The sequence below is a fragment of the Portunus trituberculatus genome, chromosome 2 (assembly GCF_017591435.1).
Source record: "Portunus trituberculatus isolate SZX2019 chromosome 2, ASM1759143v1, whole genome shotgun sequence".
Classification (NCBI taxonomy): Eukaryota; Metazoa; Arthropoda; class Malacostraca; order Decapoda; family Portunidae; genus Portunus; species Portunus trituberculatus.
Window position 1 is genome coordinate 274,095 of NC_059256.1, and position 14,779 is coordinate 288,873.

Consider the following 14,779-nt stretch of genomic DNA (forward strand, 5'->3'; position numbering starts at 1 on the left):
AGTAGATCTCACAACCAGCTTTGGAAGGATTAATGTACGGTGAAGCAGCAGCAACGTGTCCCTATCCGCACCCCAAGAGGTGTGACTTAAAACCGAAGAAGGGATAATGCCTGCCGACAAGACAGCTTAAGAGAACGGAAATAGGAACCCCGGTGAGACGGTTGTCAAACAAAAGGCCAAGATATCGAGTCGCCTCCACGCATGAGAGGCGTCTATTGGCGAGGTATAAATCCGGGTCTGGATGGACACCACGGTTGCGACAAAAATGTATGGCTACGGTCTTCGAGGTGGAGAATCGAAAACCGTTCATGTTTGCCCAACTGGACACCCTATTGATCGCCAGTTGGAGCTTGCGCTCAATCAGTGACATCCTAGCAGCAGCAAAAAAAAATACATAAATCATCAACATATAAGGAGCTGTGAATGCCATCTGGGAGAGTATCAATAACACCATTTATGGCGACTGCGAATAATGTAACACTAAGAATACTTCCCTGTGGAACGCCATCATTTAGAGCAGTAGCCTCAGAGAGAACACTCCCCAATCGAACCCGTAAAAAACGTCTGGATAAAAACTCTTGGATAAAAAGAGGAAGGTGGCCACGAACGCCAAAGACCGTAAAATGCCATGACACCAACCAAGCCGTGTCGTAGGCCTTCTCCAGTTAAAAAAAAAAAGACTGTTAATTGATGGTGGTGATTAGCGAAGGCCTCACAAATGGAAGACTCTAGGGATAAAAGAGCATCAGTAGTAGACCTCATCTTTCAGAAGCCGTACTATACCGATGACAAGTACTTCCCCCTCTCCAAGTACCACATGAGTCTTACATTTACCATCTTTTCTAAAACTTTACAAATACAGGATGTCAAAGATATAGGACGGTAGATCGTAGCCTGGAGATGATCTTTCCCAGGCTTCGTAAATGGGACAACCACTGCCACAACCCAAGAAGATGGAAAATCATCGATATGCCAAATCATATTATAAAGATTTAATAAAAAATTAAAAGCACGGTCAGACATGTGAAGCAAAAAGGCATAAAAAATGTCGTCTGGACCAGAAGAGTCGCGAAGAGGTTGGCGACAGTCCTAGGGTCTGCCACCGTCCGCCCAGCAGACAACAAAACTGGTGGAGGAGGAGCAGAATACTTCCCTGCAATTCGGTGGACTTTGTTGAAGACATCCATAAGAGGGGTGCGGACGTTTATGGAAGAGACATAGACTTTCCACGAGGCTCTTTGTGCTTCGTTCAAAACGCAGCGGGGCCGAGCTCGGCAGCGCCAAAAAGCTTCCAGGCATTCCCCACGATGTCGCCGGAGAAGAGAGAAAGCTGTCCGTTTCTCTTTCACCGCTTCAGTGCATGCTGCATTCCACCAAGGAACGGGACGTTTAGTAAAGCGACCTGACGTCCTAGGGATTGTCTGAAGCGCTACTGAAAGTAAAATATCGGTAAAATAATCAACAGCCTCAGCACAAGTAGAAGCCAACGGACGGATAAAAGAGCTAAGGTCTGTAAAACGAGGCCAATCTGCCTTGTCTAAAACCCAGCGTGGGGGCCGGGACTGTGGCTCAGAGTTCACAGATTGTAATAAAATCGGAAAGTGGTCACTACCCTGTAAATGCGGTAGAACCCGCCAATTAAAATCAAGGAAAGAATTAGATGTACACAGATAAAGATCGATAGCTGTAAAAGTCCCAGTAGGAATGTGGAAATGTGTAACATCCCCAGAATTTAAAACCTTCAGTCCCTCATTCTCAATAAAAGAACTGATTAAAACCCCACGAGGATTACTAGCACCTTCATCTCACAACGGGTGACGGTCGTTAAAATCTCCCAACAAAAGAAAAGGCTGAGTCAGCTGACGCACCAGGCCGTCAAGCTCACCTCTGGATACAGGAAGCCGAAGAGGGAGATATAAACTGCAAATGGTGTACAGTCGTCCCATAAAGACCTTAACAGCAACCACCTGAAGGGAAGAGTTAAGTTGTAACGGGGTAACAGATATATCCTGACGAACTAGAATAGCTGTGCCACCGTGGTAGCCTTGGTCAGGGAATGTTAAAAAAAGGCATGATAGCCAGGAGGACTAGAATAAGTACTATCACCTTGTAGAGCTACACAGGCTGAAGAGAACTCCGACAGCAAAGCTCGGAGTTACCCCCACGAGGCGCGAAGGCCTCTACAGTTCCACTGTAGAAGCTTGAAGACGACTATTTGGGTACAGTGGACGAGCGAGCCTTTTGAGGCTGCCCGTGACTGACCTGACTAGAAATAATCAAACGACGAGAAGACATCGGGAGTTGAGATGTGCAGGGTTGTTAGACCGCAGCCTTTCGGCCTATCGGTGGGTGATGCGAACCATCATCACTTCTACCGGTCCTCGGAGGACGAGGATCAGGCAGGACTGCACTTTCCGATACAGTGAGTCCAAGAGGGATGGATGTGACAATATCATCGGACATCTCCATGTTAAGACTATCCTCATCACAAGAAGCCCGATCTGAGACGGAGGGCATCACAGTAGGCTGGAAAGAAACAACTGGAGCTACCATTTCAGAGCGGTCCCTGGAGGACCCACGGTCACGTGCACCGGGAGAAACCTTAGATTGTTTAGGCTGAGCTAAATCGATCGACTCTGCAGAGCCGTGGTGGCGTTTGGTCAGGCCCTTCAAAGGCTTAGGAGATACAGGTGGCAAATGGACATCTACTATATGGGTGACTTTGGTCAAATCCGTATTATTCTCGTCGCTTTTTGCAGGTGACTCAACTGAGTCGTCGAACAAAAGGGCAAACCTATTAGTCAGATGAACAGGACCACCCGCCCCAACAGAGCGAGAGGTAGCAGGAGTTGTCTTCGGACCGGCAGACTCGATTGAAGAGCGAGCGGCCAAAGAAGCATAAGATGTCGCACCAGTACCGTCTTTCCAGCGGTACAGGAGGGAGAGGGGGGGGGGCTTTAAGGTAGGCGCCGCAGCAGCAGAGGCCATATGGCGCTGCAGCAAAAAAACAAGAAGACCAAAAGGGTTCAAAAGAGTAATTATAAAATAACTAAAAGCAGGTAAAAACGTTAAAATTATAGATTAACTAAAAAAAAAAAAAAAAACTACAACAAAATTATGTAAAACATTAAGATACATTGAAAATAAAAAATAAAAATCACGGTTTTGGGAGAAGGCCCGCTTCTCCCAAAAAATTAAAAACATCATGACCCTGGGCCAGGCACTCTGGTCCAAGGACCTTTCAGATATAATAGACACCGGCTATCTCTACCGCGACAGAGGTAGAGGTAGCGGTGTCGTAACTTGATCAAACTTGGGCACTCTACCAACAGTTGCCGCACGGTGAGGCGCAACAACCAGTCATCACAGTAAGGTCACCCCTGGAGACAGGAAGCCAAGGAGGGAAATATAAACTCCAAATAGTGTAGGATCACCCCATAAAAACTTAAACGGCAACCACATGAAGGGGAGAGTTGAGTTGCAAGGGGACAGCAGGTATGTCTTGACGGACAAGGATAGCTGTGCCACCGTGGTGGCCCTGGTCAAGGAAAGGAGTGATAAAAAAAAGGCACGATACCCAGGAGGACTAGAATAAGTACTATCACAAAGCATAGTCTCTTGTAAAGCTACACAGGCTGGAGAGAACTCCGACAATAAAGCTCGGAGTTCCCCCCACGAGGCTCGAAGGCCTCTACAGATCCACTGTAGAAGCTTGAACATGACTATACTTATGTTAGTATGTCCTTATGGACTTGCCCGTGCTCCGTTTTCTGTAAAACATTCTATTTATAGAATCAGTTTGGCTGGCTTGAGGTGACGTCACGTCTTCCCCTCAGTTCACGCTCGCCGCCGCCTCAGGCGACACGCTCGCATCCAATCTCTCGTTTGCTTGGCTGTACCTGTTGTGTCTTGTGATACTATTAATACACGTTAATAATGGACTCAGGTGTATGCATGCTACCCCTGCTTAAGGACAACTACCACATAATTGGTAGCAGCGGTGAAGGACCAGGAGGAGACGAGTGTGCCGGGTGACGCCGTGGTGTGGAGGTGATGTTCGTTGTGCTAATGGCTGCTGTCTCTGCCTGCTGTTTTACGTAGGCTTATCAACGATTGGATCTTCCTACAGCTACGGGACTGTCAGCTTTCTTGCTGTATTGTGCCTTGCTGTCTCCAGCCTCCTGCAGCTCTCCTCTCCTGTATTTGGCCTGCCACTGCCTGTTGTCTTATGTAGGCTTATCGATGCTTGGATCTTCCTACCTGCAGCTTCGGTTCGCAAGTTTCTGGCTGCAGCTCCCCCCTGCTGACTGCCTGATAGACTGCTGTGCTCTTACGTAGTCTTGGGAAGCCACGTGCACCTTCCTGCTACGCAGCAAGCCGCCACACATTCCTTCGCTCTCTCGTGAGCTGTGCTTCAAGTCGCCACTGTCAGCCCCACCGCCACCCCTCCAGCTTCTGGCGTCTTTTGTATAACATATATTTTGTGTTTTGCTGCGAGTTTTTAGGCGATTACAGTGTGTTTTCCCGCCAAGTTCCGTCCTGGCGTGCCATATTATGCTTCTCAGCTTCTCCACACCTCAACTGACGCCCCTTCTACACAGATACGCTGGGTTAATTCATTCAGGGTGAGTCAGTGAGTTTATCTTGTGGTGTTTCTTGTGTTTATTGTGCTTTTTCTCGCCTTGGCGCCATAATTCCGGCGTCCCCTATGTTCTCTTAATGTTTGAGTGTTTCAGCTTCTCCCATTGGCTGTGAGACGCTGCTACTTGTATCCTGTGTTTTGATTGGCTCCCGTCTGGCCGCCATCTTGATATTTTCCCGGGCTCTTCGGTGATTGGGTTCCGGCACCTTGCCCTTGTCTCTGATTGGCTGTCACAGCCGCGAATGCTTTAAATGTCTGTTTGTAGCCTAGTACCATATGTTTTTTTCCTGTGTGTAGGCCTGCTTTTTTATTGTATTAGCTTTGCAGCATCATAAGCTCAATTATTGCTACCGTGTTATCTACAAGTGCAACAGTGTTTTTTTGTGCATTGTTTATTTTATTTACTGTGTCTCTCGCTCCTTCAGAGTGACCTTGAAATTTTTCTCTGTTTCTTGCTTTCTTCTATTGCTTTCTGCTTATACTTTTCTCTCTACCCACGCTGTTGGCTAGTTATTTTATTTTCAGTATATTATTTTTCTTACACCGTACCTATAATTATTTTCCTGTGTATTTTTTTCCCGTTGATTTTTTTTCCATTTCTATGTGTGATTTTCATTATATTTTTGCATGTTCTTGCCTGGATTTTCATCGCAGACTGAGACTGCTACTGCTTCTAATTATGAAATGTGTGTCTGTGATGTGTTTTCATTGCTGCTGATATTCCAGCCAGTGTATGGTGTATGGTAATGTTCCATTGAATGCTTATTGAGTGTTTTTCAGTGTAACCACTCCAGTGATTTTTTTTTTCTTAGTATCATGCTTGATTTGCATCTTGTCTCAGGTGTTATATTTATTTTTATAATTGTATCATCTTTATTTTTTTTTTATTCAGTATTGAAGTCACTGCCTGAAGTTTTCTCAGCAGTACTTCCATGTACTTTTGATAGCAATTGCAATGCCTGGTGTATTATGAAAAAACTAATATTTTTGCCCGTCCTAGCTTGACTGTGTTGTGCCTTATTACTCCACTTGTGCTACGAGATGTATTTATTTTTGCGTGATGTACGATAGTTTAGTATCAGGCAGTGAGGGTGAGGAAGACGCTACTCCCTCAGTACCAATCGATACAGCCTTAGGGAGTGCGCGTGCGTGCAGCCTACCTGTTGATCGTATTTTACACGTGTTGGGTTCCGAAATTGTGACAATGCCACGTTTAAGGCCATGATGTAACATGGCCTGAAACTATCTAAACAGCCACTACCAGCCTCCAAGCAGTTGTCAAGGGATTATGTAAGTACATATCTGAGTTTGGTACATATTGGAGTGAGTTTTTTTTTTTTTATACCATGTGGGCTTTTCACAGAAATTTATGGGCTAAAGGGGATACTTTTTAGGGTACCTCCTATCTTAAAGCCCACCTGCTAGGAAACCGTTGCCCCGAGTGAGGAAGCGAGTTATGTGGGGGTTTTGAAGATGTTCACAGAAAAATGCTTTTTCTCGACTTTCAGTTTTTCAGCATATACTGTTGAATAACTTTTTCAGTAATTGGTCAATTTCAAAAATTTTTGCAGCAAAATGATCAACAACCTCATCTTAACAAATGCCAGCATGATAATGCATGAACTCACTCAAATCAATTTACAACAGGCTTATAAACTCAAATTTTTGATGAAAAAAAAAGGTAACAATTTGGCGTGTAATGAAATTGTTATAACATAGGTTATGTGTATGCCGATGCTAACATTTATTTGTTATGTATATTATATGTGGTTAAGAGGAAATTGCCACACTGTTATTAGTTTTGATTTTATAATGGTATTTTGAATTATTTTCTTATCGCCGAAAAAATATTTATTGCAAAAAAACTACGCCACATTTGTGTACCAAATTAACACTGAAGACGTACACCATAAACGTACACCTTGTGTATAAATATTATTGAATTCGGTGTAAAAATAGCAATGGGAGAGCCAAAAAACCGATATTGATATCGAGTCATCGAATTACCACCTTCAATCCTGAAGTTTGGAGGTGATGACATCTCTCAGTATTCTCCTTTACAATTCTTGCAACAATATGAAGACAGTATTCGCAACTCTAACATCATTTCAGGTGTTGATAAAATTTTTTTTGTGCGTTCCCAGAGACAGCCAGGATCTATTGCTTCTGATTTAATGTCGGCTTCTGCTTTCAATCCTAAAAACCTGAACTATGATTATAACGCTTTCAGAGCAAATTTCTTACAAGCATTTGGTATGCCCCAACAGCCAGATTCATTCCAGTGGGTTTTTGACGGAGCAGACACGATGATTATCAATTTTGGTGTCCTCAATTGCTTAAGAGCTCTTCCTCGCTCTGCTGAATTAGCTTCTGCTACTGTTGATTCACTTAAAGCTTCAAATTGGATTACAAATGGTAAAATGACTGAGCAGCGATTTCATGATATCATTGAATTTCTCTATTACATTAACTTTTTGAACCCTAGTGAGCGCAGAATTGCGTCTATACTTACATACACTCAGACAGATAATCTACTTGATTTCTCATCCAAAATTGCTTCTAAATTAAAAGAACATCCAGCTCGAGTGCACGTTGTAGCTTCCACTACTGCTATTTCACCTTTAAATTCTGCTAACCAGACTTCACAACCCAGTGCACCAGTTTCTGATAAGCAACATGCTGTGTATGCTTGCACTTACTGTCACAAACAGGAACATACCATTAAACGTTGTTTTTTTGCGACAGCGCCATGAAAGAAATGCAGCGCGTTCTCCTTCAGCTCAGCGTCTTTCTCGCTATGAGTCTCTTCAAGACACCCAACATGTCACACGCTCTGTGCCCAGTCGCCTGAGATCGTCTTCTCGGCAGGGACGTCCTGCGTCGCGTCTAATTCTTGAACGACCACCTAAGACTTGCCTTATTCATGGTCCAGGTAATCATTCTTCTGAAGAATGCTTTAAAATTCAGCGCCTTCAGCGTCAGCAACATGTTACTGTGTCTTCACCACAGTCAAATTTTTACCAGCGCCATCATTCTCCTCCCACAACGTAGACATTCTTTCAGACATGCCAGTCCCGTCGATTCCTACAGTTATTGCTGCGACGGCGCGACGTCTTCATTTGCAAATGTACACATATGGCTCTCCCTTCACAGTTTGCATTGATACAGGAGCTGACTGTAGCTTATTGACAGAACGTGCTTACCAGCACCTTAATAAATTGTATGATGTTCCTCTATCAAAAGAGAACCAGATTTTTCATGCAGCTCAAGGCTCTCCTCTCAATATTATTGGTTCAGTGACTTTGCCTGTGTCCTTTCATAATCATGATTATACCTTTGATGTAAAATTTTTTGTAGTAACAAATTTTGTGTTGAACTGTGATGCTCTCTCTGGCTATGATGAGTTAGTTAAACATGATATTTCAATATTTCCTCGCTGTCAGCCATAATGGATTCATGTATTATGCTTCAGACTCGCCTGTTTCTGTTCTTACAGTTGCCTCACCATGCGTACATTTTGAACAGTCATGTCTACCTGCTTTTCACGAAGCACTGTTACCGCAGCGTACTCAGAATCCTTCGTCCCCGCAGTCAAACTTAGCACCTTCGTCCCCGGAGTCGAAACGTTCTGTCTCCTCGGATTGTTGTGCGGCTGTCATTGTTGGTGACCAGTTTATAGGTCCTACTTCGGCAACTAAAGTTCCAGTGCGTGTTCTTCGTGCCCCAGTTGGCGCATGCGTGATCTCACATCCTGATAGTGCCAGGATCCAGCGTTTAGCTTTAGAAGGTACACTCTCTACCATGCGATGTGGTCACCTTACTGATGCTTTAGTCACTAATCTCACAGGTTCGTCCATTACGCTTAAAGATGGCGTGCACCTTGGTTCCTTTAGTGTGATAGATGAAGTTTCTTTTCAGGATTCTCCACCTTTGATAGGAGCTGTAGATTCACAGTCTGCTAGTTCCTGCTCTTCAGCTGAACTGATCACTCAGTTGGAGGCGCATGTCAAAGTTGCAGATTTTCCTGCAGAAGCACAGCGTCTCTATGACATTCTTGTAGCTCACAGACAAGCTATTGCTTTACCAGGTGAACCTTTAGGTGTTACTGACCGTGTACAGCATCATATTGACCTTCAGCCTAACACGCGCCCTATCCATGTTCCATCTTATCGCTTGCCTCATTCTCAGCGACAAGTAGCTCAAAATTTAGTGCAAGGCATGCTTGATGAAGGTATTATTCAAGAGTCGTACTCTCCATGGAACTCACCTCTCTTCCTTGTGCCAAAGAAAGATGGTTCTTACCGTGCAGTCATTGATTTTAGGAAAGTTAACCAAGTCACAATTCCTGACCATTATCCCTTACCAGTACTTAGTGACATTTTACAGTCCATCGGTAAGGACAATACAGTATTCACAACACTTGACTTGAAAAGTGGATTTTGGCAAATTCCATTGTCTCCAAGTAGCAGACCCATTACTGCATTTTCTACGCCAAAAGGTCATTTTGAGTGGCTTCGTTGCCCCATGGGTCTTCGTAACTCTCCACTAACCTGCCAAAGACTAGTAAATTCACTCTTCCAAGGTCTTATTGGCGATGGGTTGTTTGTCTATCTTGATGATTTAATTTTAGTCTCTAAAGATTTAGACAGTCACTTTCACAAACTTGCTCTAGTGTTACAGAAATTCATAGAAGCTGGTCTTAAGCTTAACATCACAAAATGTCAATTCTTGCGTTCTCGCATTGAATTTCTTGGCCATGTGGTGGATCGCCATGGTATTCACACTACGAACGCTAAAGTCAAAGCTGTTCAAGACTTTCCTACCCCAACCACGACTAACAATGTCCGATCTTTCTTGGGATTAGCAGGATATTATCGTGCGTTCATTAAGAATTTTGCCACTATTGCGTCTCCACTAACGCGTCTTTTGAAGAAAGATATTCCCTTTCATTGGGATGCAACTCATGACTACAGCTTCACTGTTCTTAAATCAGTTCTTACACAAGCTCCAGTGTTATAATTTCCTGACTACTCTTTGCCTTGTGTGATTTGTTCTGATGCATCTTCTCAAGGTATTGGTTCTATCCTGATGCAACAAGTTCCGAGTAGTCGTCCCCTAGTTATTGCTTTCGCGAGTCGCGTACTTAATGCTTGTGAATCACGTTACCCAGTGACATATCTAGAAGCTCTCACGTTAGTTTGGTCTCTTAAACACTTCCGTGACATCATTTACGGTTATCCAATTAGTGTGCAATCTGACCATGTTGCCGTCACACAACTTTTCAAAGGCAAAAAATTATCTGGCCGTCTAGCTAGATGGTTCCTCACCATTGAAGAATTTAATCCTGACATCAAATACCTGCCGGGTCGCGCTAATTTAGTAGCGGATGCGTTGTCCCGCAATGTTGCAGTTACTTCAATTACTCAAGTGTCAAATTTTTCCCTTGCTGAATTAGCCAGTGCTCAGAAAAGTGATCCTACCTTGTCTAAAGTCATCCAGTGTTTACAGTTTGATGATCACTCTGTTTTGCCAAAATTGCCTGTTCCCTTGTCTGAATTTAGCTTACAAGATGACATCTTGCTACGTAAAGTAATGATTGATGATCAACTAGTGACTCAACTTGTCATTCCAGATAGTTTGATTCCTACTGTACTGTCTCTTATTCATGATCTCCCTCACGCAGGTCATCATGGTCGTGACAAGTCCATTGCAATGGCACGTACTAAGTATTTTTGACCAAATATGTCACGAGACATCACTAATCATGTTTCTCAGTGTGTTGATTGTGCTCTAAACAAAGGAAATACCAAGCCTGCTCCTATTCAAGAGTATCCTACTCCCGCATGTCCGTTTGAGACAGTAGCGATTGATTTGTTACAGCTCATATATATATATATATATATATATATATATATATATATATATATATATATATATATATATATATATACTTCTTTGCACTGTGTAATGTTTCTGGGGGATGCCTCGAGAACTTACTATGTGCCATGTTGTATGTTCTTACAAATTATATTTAGTGATCAGTGATTACAAACCCTGTAAAAAGAACTCATATTTTTGTGAGTCATGTAATGAAAATTAATGAAGTGAAAACTTGAAAATTAGTGAAAATAATTGATATGAAATTTTGAAAATTTATGAAAAGAATTAATATTCTTATGAGTGATGTAATGAAAATTAGTGAAAGAATTAATATTTTTGAAAGTGAGCAGATGACAATTACTAATATGACCATGTTTTTTTGTGAGAAATGAACATTCCAGTGTTGACTTAACATTTTTTTTTTTTTAGAGATGAACTCTTATTTTATAGTGTTTATTTATTTATTTATTTTTTTCTCTCACACTCACTACAAGCAGCGTAATATCTGGCCCGCCGCGGTACTGCATACTAGCCCACCTCCTCGTCAGCTGATTTCACATACACCGGCACACTTTTCTCCAGCCGGCCCCACACCACCAAGGCTGCTAACACAGCACACTACTGCTCACAATATTCTATGAGGCCCTCAGCCTCAGCGAAACACACTACACACGTCTCCCGGACGTGGCAGACGATAACAGACACGAATACCTTAGGTCAGAACTGACTCGCCGCAGGAGTGGGGGAGAATGTCCTGCCACCCTTCCTGGGCCTCAACTCACACGTGGCTCACCTCCCACGCACTATGGGAAAACAAAGGAGCTGCCTCGCACCTCCACTACCACCACTACTACTTCTACTTACTACTGGAGGGTATTTTCCTCCTATACTACATACTACGTAAGGACGTTAGGTCCTCTCACTACAACAACGCTACGACTCCCTAATCTCCTTCCCTGGCAACCCACAGAGGCGCAGTACTTGATCCCGCTGCACTGAATTCACAACACTGAGTACGGCCCACTACCAGACAGCAATCTCTCCCAGCCACCTACTGGGCAGAGATAACAGCAGTTCCCGTAACCACGAACCCTGTCTCTCACAAGGCTCATGAAAGCCGCCAAAAGTCGTGACACACGTAATGGTGGCTACTTATCTCCGAAGCCCGCTCACTACAGAACTTACTAACTGCTCACTGCGCCTCCAAGCACAGCAGCATCTCGCCTCAAGGTCTACACACTCTCCCAGACCTCACCCTTACTGTGAGTGGCCCTCCAGACACACTTCACAGGAGTGCACAGAATAATTACAATTAAATCTATTACACAGCGGTGGTGAATACTCTTCTTAAGGTCTCTCAGTGCACTGAAAAAACATAGGACTCGATAGGAGGTTGGCGTCGCTTCTCCCGGCCACCCCGCTCTTGGGTCAGGGAGGGAGGGATGACGTCACAGCACTCCCATTTTCTCTCTCTCTCTCTCTCTCTCTCTCTCTCTCTCTCTCTCGTCGCCCGCCAGCCGGGCGGCGACTATGAGGCCTAACTAAACAAAATAAAAAAATTATATCGCTCAGCGTAATAATATATATATATGTGGAAGCGTGGGCAGTGGAGCAGGAAATGCTCGATGGGCTGAGGGGTAGTCCTACACCAAGGGCAGAATGGATCTGGAGAGTAGAGACAGACGTAGGCGGTGCAAGTGAGCAGTGAGTGTAGTATGGCCCAGGCAGTGGCGGGCGATGGCTGAGTTGCTTCCCGTGACTGACTGACTGTTTTAATCTTGTAACGGCGCTCGTCTTCCCCCGCTGATGGACAACCCATCCCTCACCCCTTTACTGCCTGCGACCGGCGCGCCAGCTGCTGCTGGTTCCACTCCCTAATCAATTCCTCCAGCCCGCCCATTGAACTCGTATATCCTTCTAGAACCCTTGTATATGTATATGGCAGGCATTCAACACGTTGTTCGTTATGCTGTGTAGTTACTGCGTGCTACATACCAGCGAGAGCGTGGCACATACTAGTGTTGTAAGGACACCGCACGTGGTGCTAGTAGGGATGTGGCCTATTCCCTCGTAAGCACCTCGTACGCCTTGCGTGCATCGGCTGTTTCGCACGTACGTGCACCCTACGTGCTTGTCCTTGCACAGGCACTTGGTAGATCGCCCAGTGTCACGTTTTTGGGTTAAATTATGGCCACGTATCTCCACGTAAGGGCAAAATTCTAGAAACGGGATGATACGTGGCTCACATACGTCAATGTGTAACAGTAGCACTGGACATATCAAACACTTTTTAAAGGGCCTGGCACAAAACTTCGATTAGTAAACTACCTTCCTAAGGCTTCTATTCTTCTCTGCAACTTCATCTTAAGTTTCTTCTTCAACTATTCTGTGGTAGACAGCCACTGTTCTTCTAAATTCATTAGCAGTGGTGTTCCTCAGGTTCTGTTCTATCATCCACTCTCTCCCTATGTATTACTCATCAATGATCTTCTAACCAAACTACTTCCTCTATCCATTCCTACGCTGATGATACCACCCTACACTTTTTCACACCCTTTTTAGAGATAAGGAACCCTTCAGGAAGTCAACAGATCATGCAGGGATGTCACAGAACGCCTTTTTTTCTGATCTTATAGTAGTGTTCGTTGTTTCAAAAACTCATCTATAAACTAAACACACTTCCTCAATGACACTAAACTGTTATGTAACCCTTGTCTACAATGAATATCCTCGGTCTGTCCTTTAAACTGGAAACCACATCTCTTCTCTACCTAAAAACGACTTTTATGACGTTAGACGTTTTGTGTTTCCGCCTGTTTTTATCTCATCCCCACAGCTGCTAACTCAGTACAAGAGTCTCATCCGTCCATGTATTGAGTATATTCTTCGCATGTATTGGGGGTCTCCACTCACACCTTTATTATCTAGCGTGGAATCAAAAACTTCCCCCTCTTTCTCACCGTCTCAATGTTGTATCTCCTGCTGTTTTCATGGAAACTTCTTTTCTGATCTTGCTAACTGCATGCCTTTCCTCCTCTCGTGGCCTTCTTTCTCTCACCCCTATTATGTCCACCTCTTGAATATAAGAGTTAAGCATTACTCATCCCTTTCTCTGGTATACTGTGGAATTTGCTACCTACTTTTGCATTTTAATCTACCTATGAACTCAACTCATTTAAGAGGGAGATTTCAAGGCATTTATCCCAACATTAGTTAACTCCCTTGAACCTGCTCGGGGCCTGGAATCTAAGTTGTTCTTTTATCTAATCGTTCTTGTTCTTATAAACACACACACACACACACACACACACCGCGTAGTGTAGTGATTAGCACGCTCGACTCACAATCGAGAGGGCCGGGTTCCCGGAGCGGCGAGGCAATGGGCAAGCCTCTTAATGTGTAGCCCCTGTTCACCTAGCAGTAAATAGGTACGGGATGTAACTCGAGGGGTTGTGGCCTCGCTTTCCTGGTGTGTGGAGTGTGTGATGTGGTCTCAGTCCTACCCGAAGATCGGTCTATGAGCTCTGAGCTCGCTCCGTAATGGGGAAGACTAGCTGGGTGACCAGCAGACGACCGAGGTGAATTACACACACACACACACACACACACACACACACACACACACACACACACTCACCTATACACCTTACATCCCCACAAAGTTTCAGCGAGATTGCTCAGTTCCATGCGCTCCTCCTCCGTGATACTTTCCTGTGGTATCATAACACCTCCCCACACCACTCTGACCGGTGCCGCCGCCAGGAGGTGAAGTAGACGCCGCCACTCTGTAGCCTCCATCCTGCCTAGAGGGAACGATAAGCCATAATATCTGAAAGGGAAAATGAAGACATGATGGAATTTCTATTTATTAGTCTAGTCTCGTTTTTTTATTTTTTTTATTTTCAAGTTTTCCAGGAATGAATATCATTTCTATTTTTGGTTTGTTTTGTTTTTCTTATCATTTTTATTTCAATGGTGTTTTGGATTGTTATGAATTTTTCTATTATTAATTTTTGCTTATTTTTTGTTTTTATGGTTTTTATATTTCTTCTTATACTTAATTCTTATTTCATTAATATTGTTTACAGATTATATATATAATTTGCTTCATTATATATTCACCTGCATTTTATATCCTTATTTATATATATATATATATATATATATATATATATATATATATATATATATATATATATATATATATATATATATATATATATATATATATATATATATATATATATATATATATAT

The 14,779-nt window shown here is 43.4% G+C and overlaps 1 protein-coding gene across 1 annotated transcript in view; it reads right to left on the reverse strand.

Moving 5' to 3' along the window:
* The window catches only part of LOC123507131, a 41,073-nt gene that overhangs the window by 12,666 nt on the left and 13,628 nt on the right, over positions 1–14,779 (reverse strand). Inside the window, exon 2 of the mRNA XM_045259746.1 lies at positions 14,160–14,351. Coding sequence (XP_045115681.1) covers positions 14,160–14,351 — 192 coding nt within the window. The remainder of the gene's footprint in view (positions 1–14,159; positions 14,352–14,779) is intronic.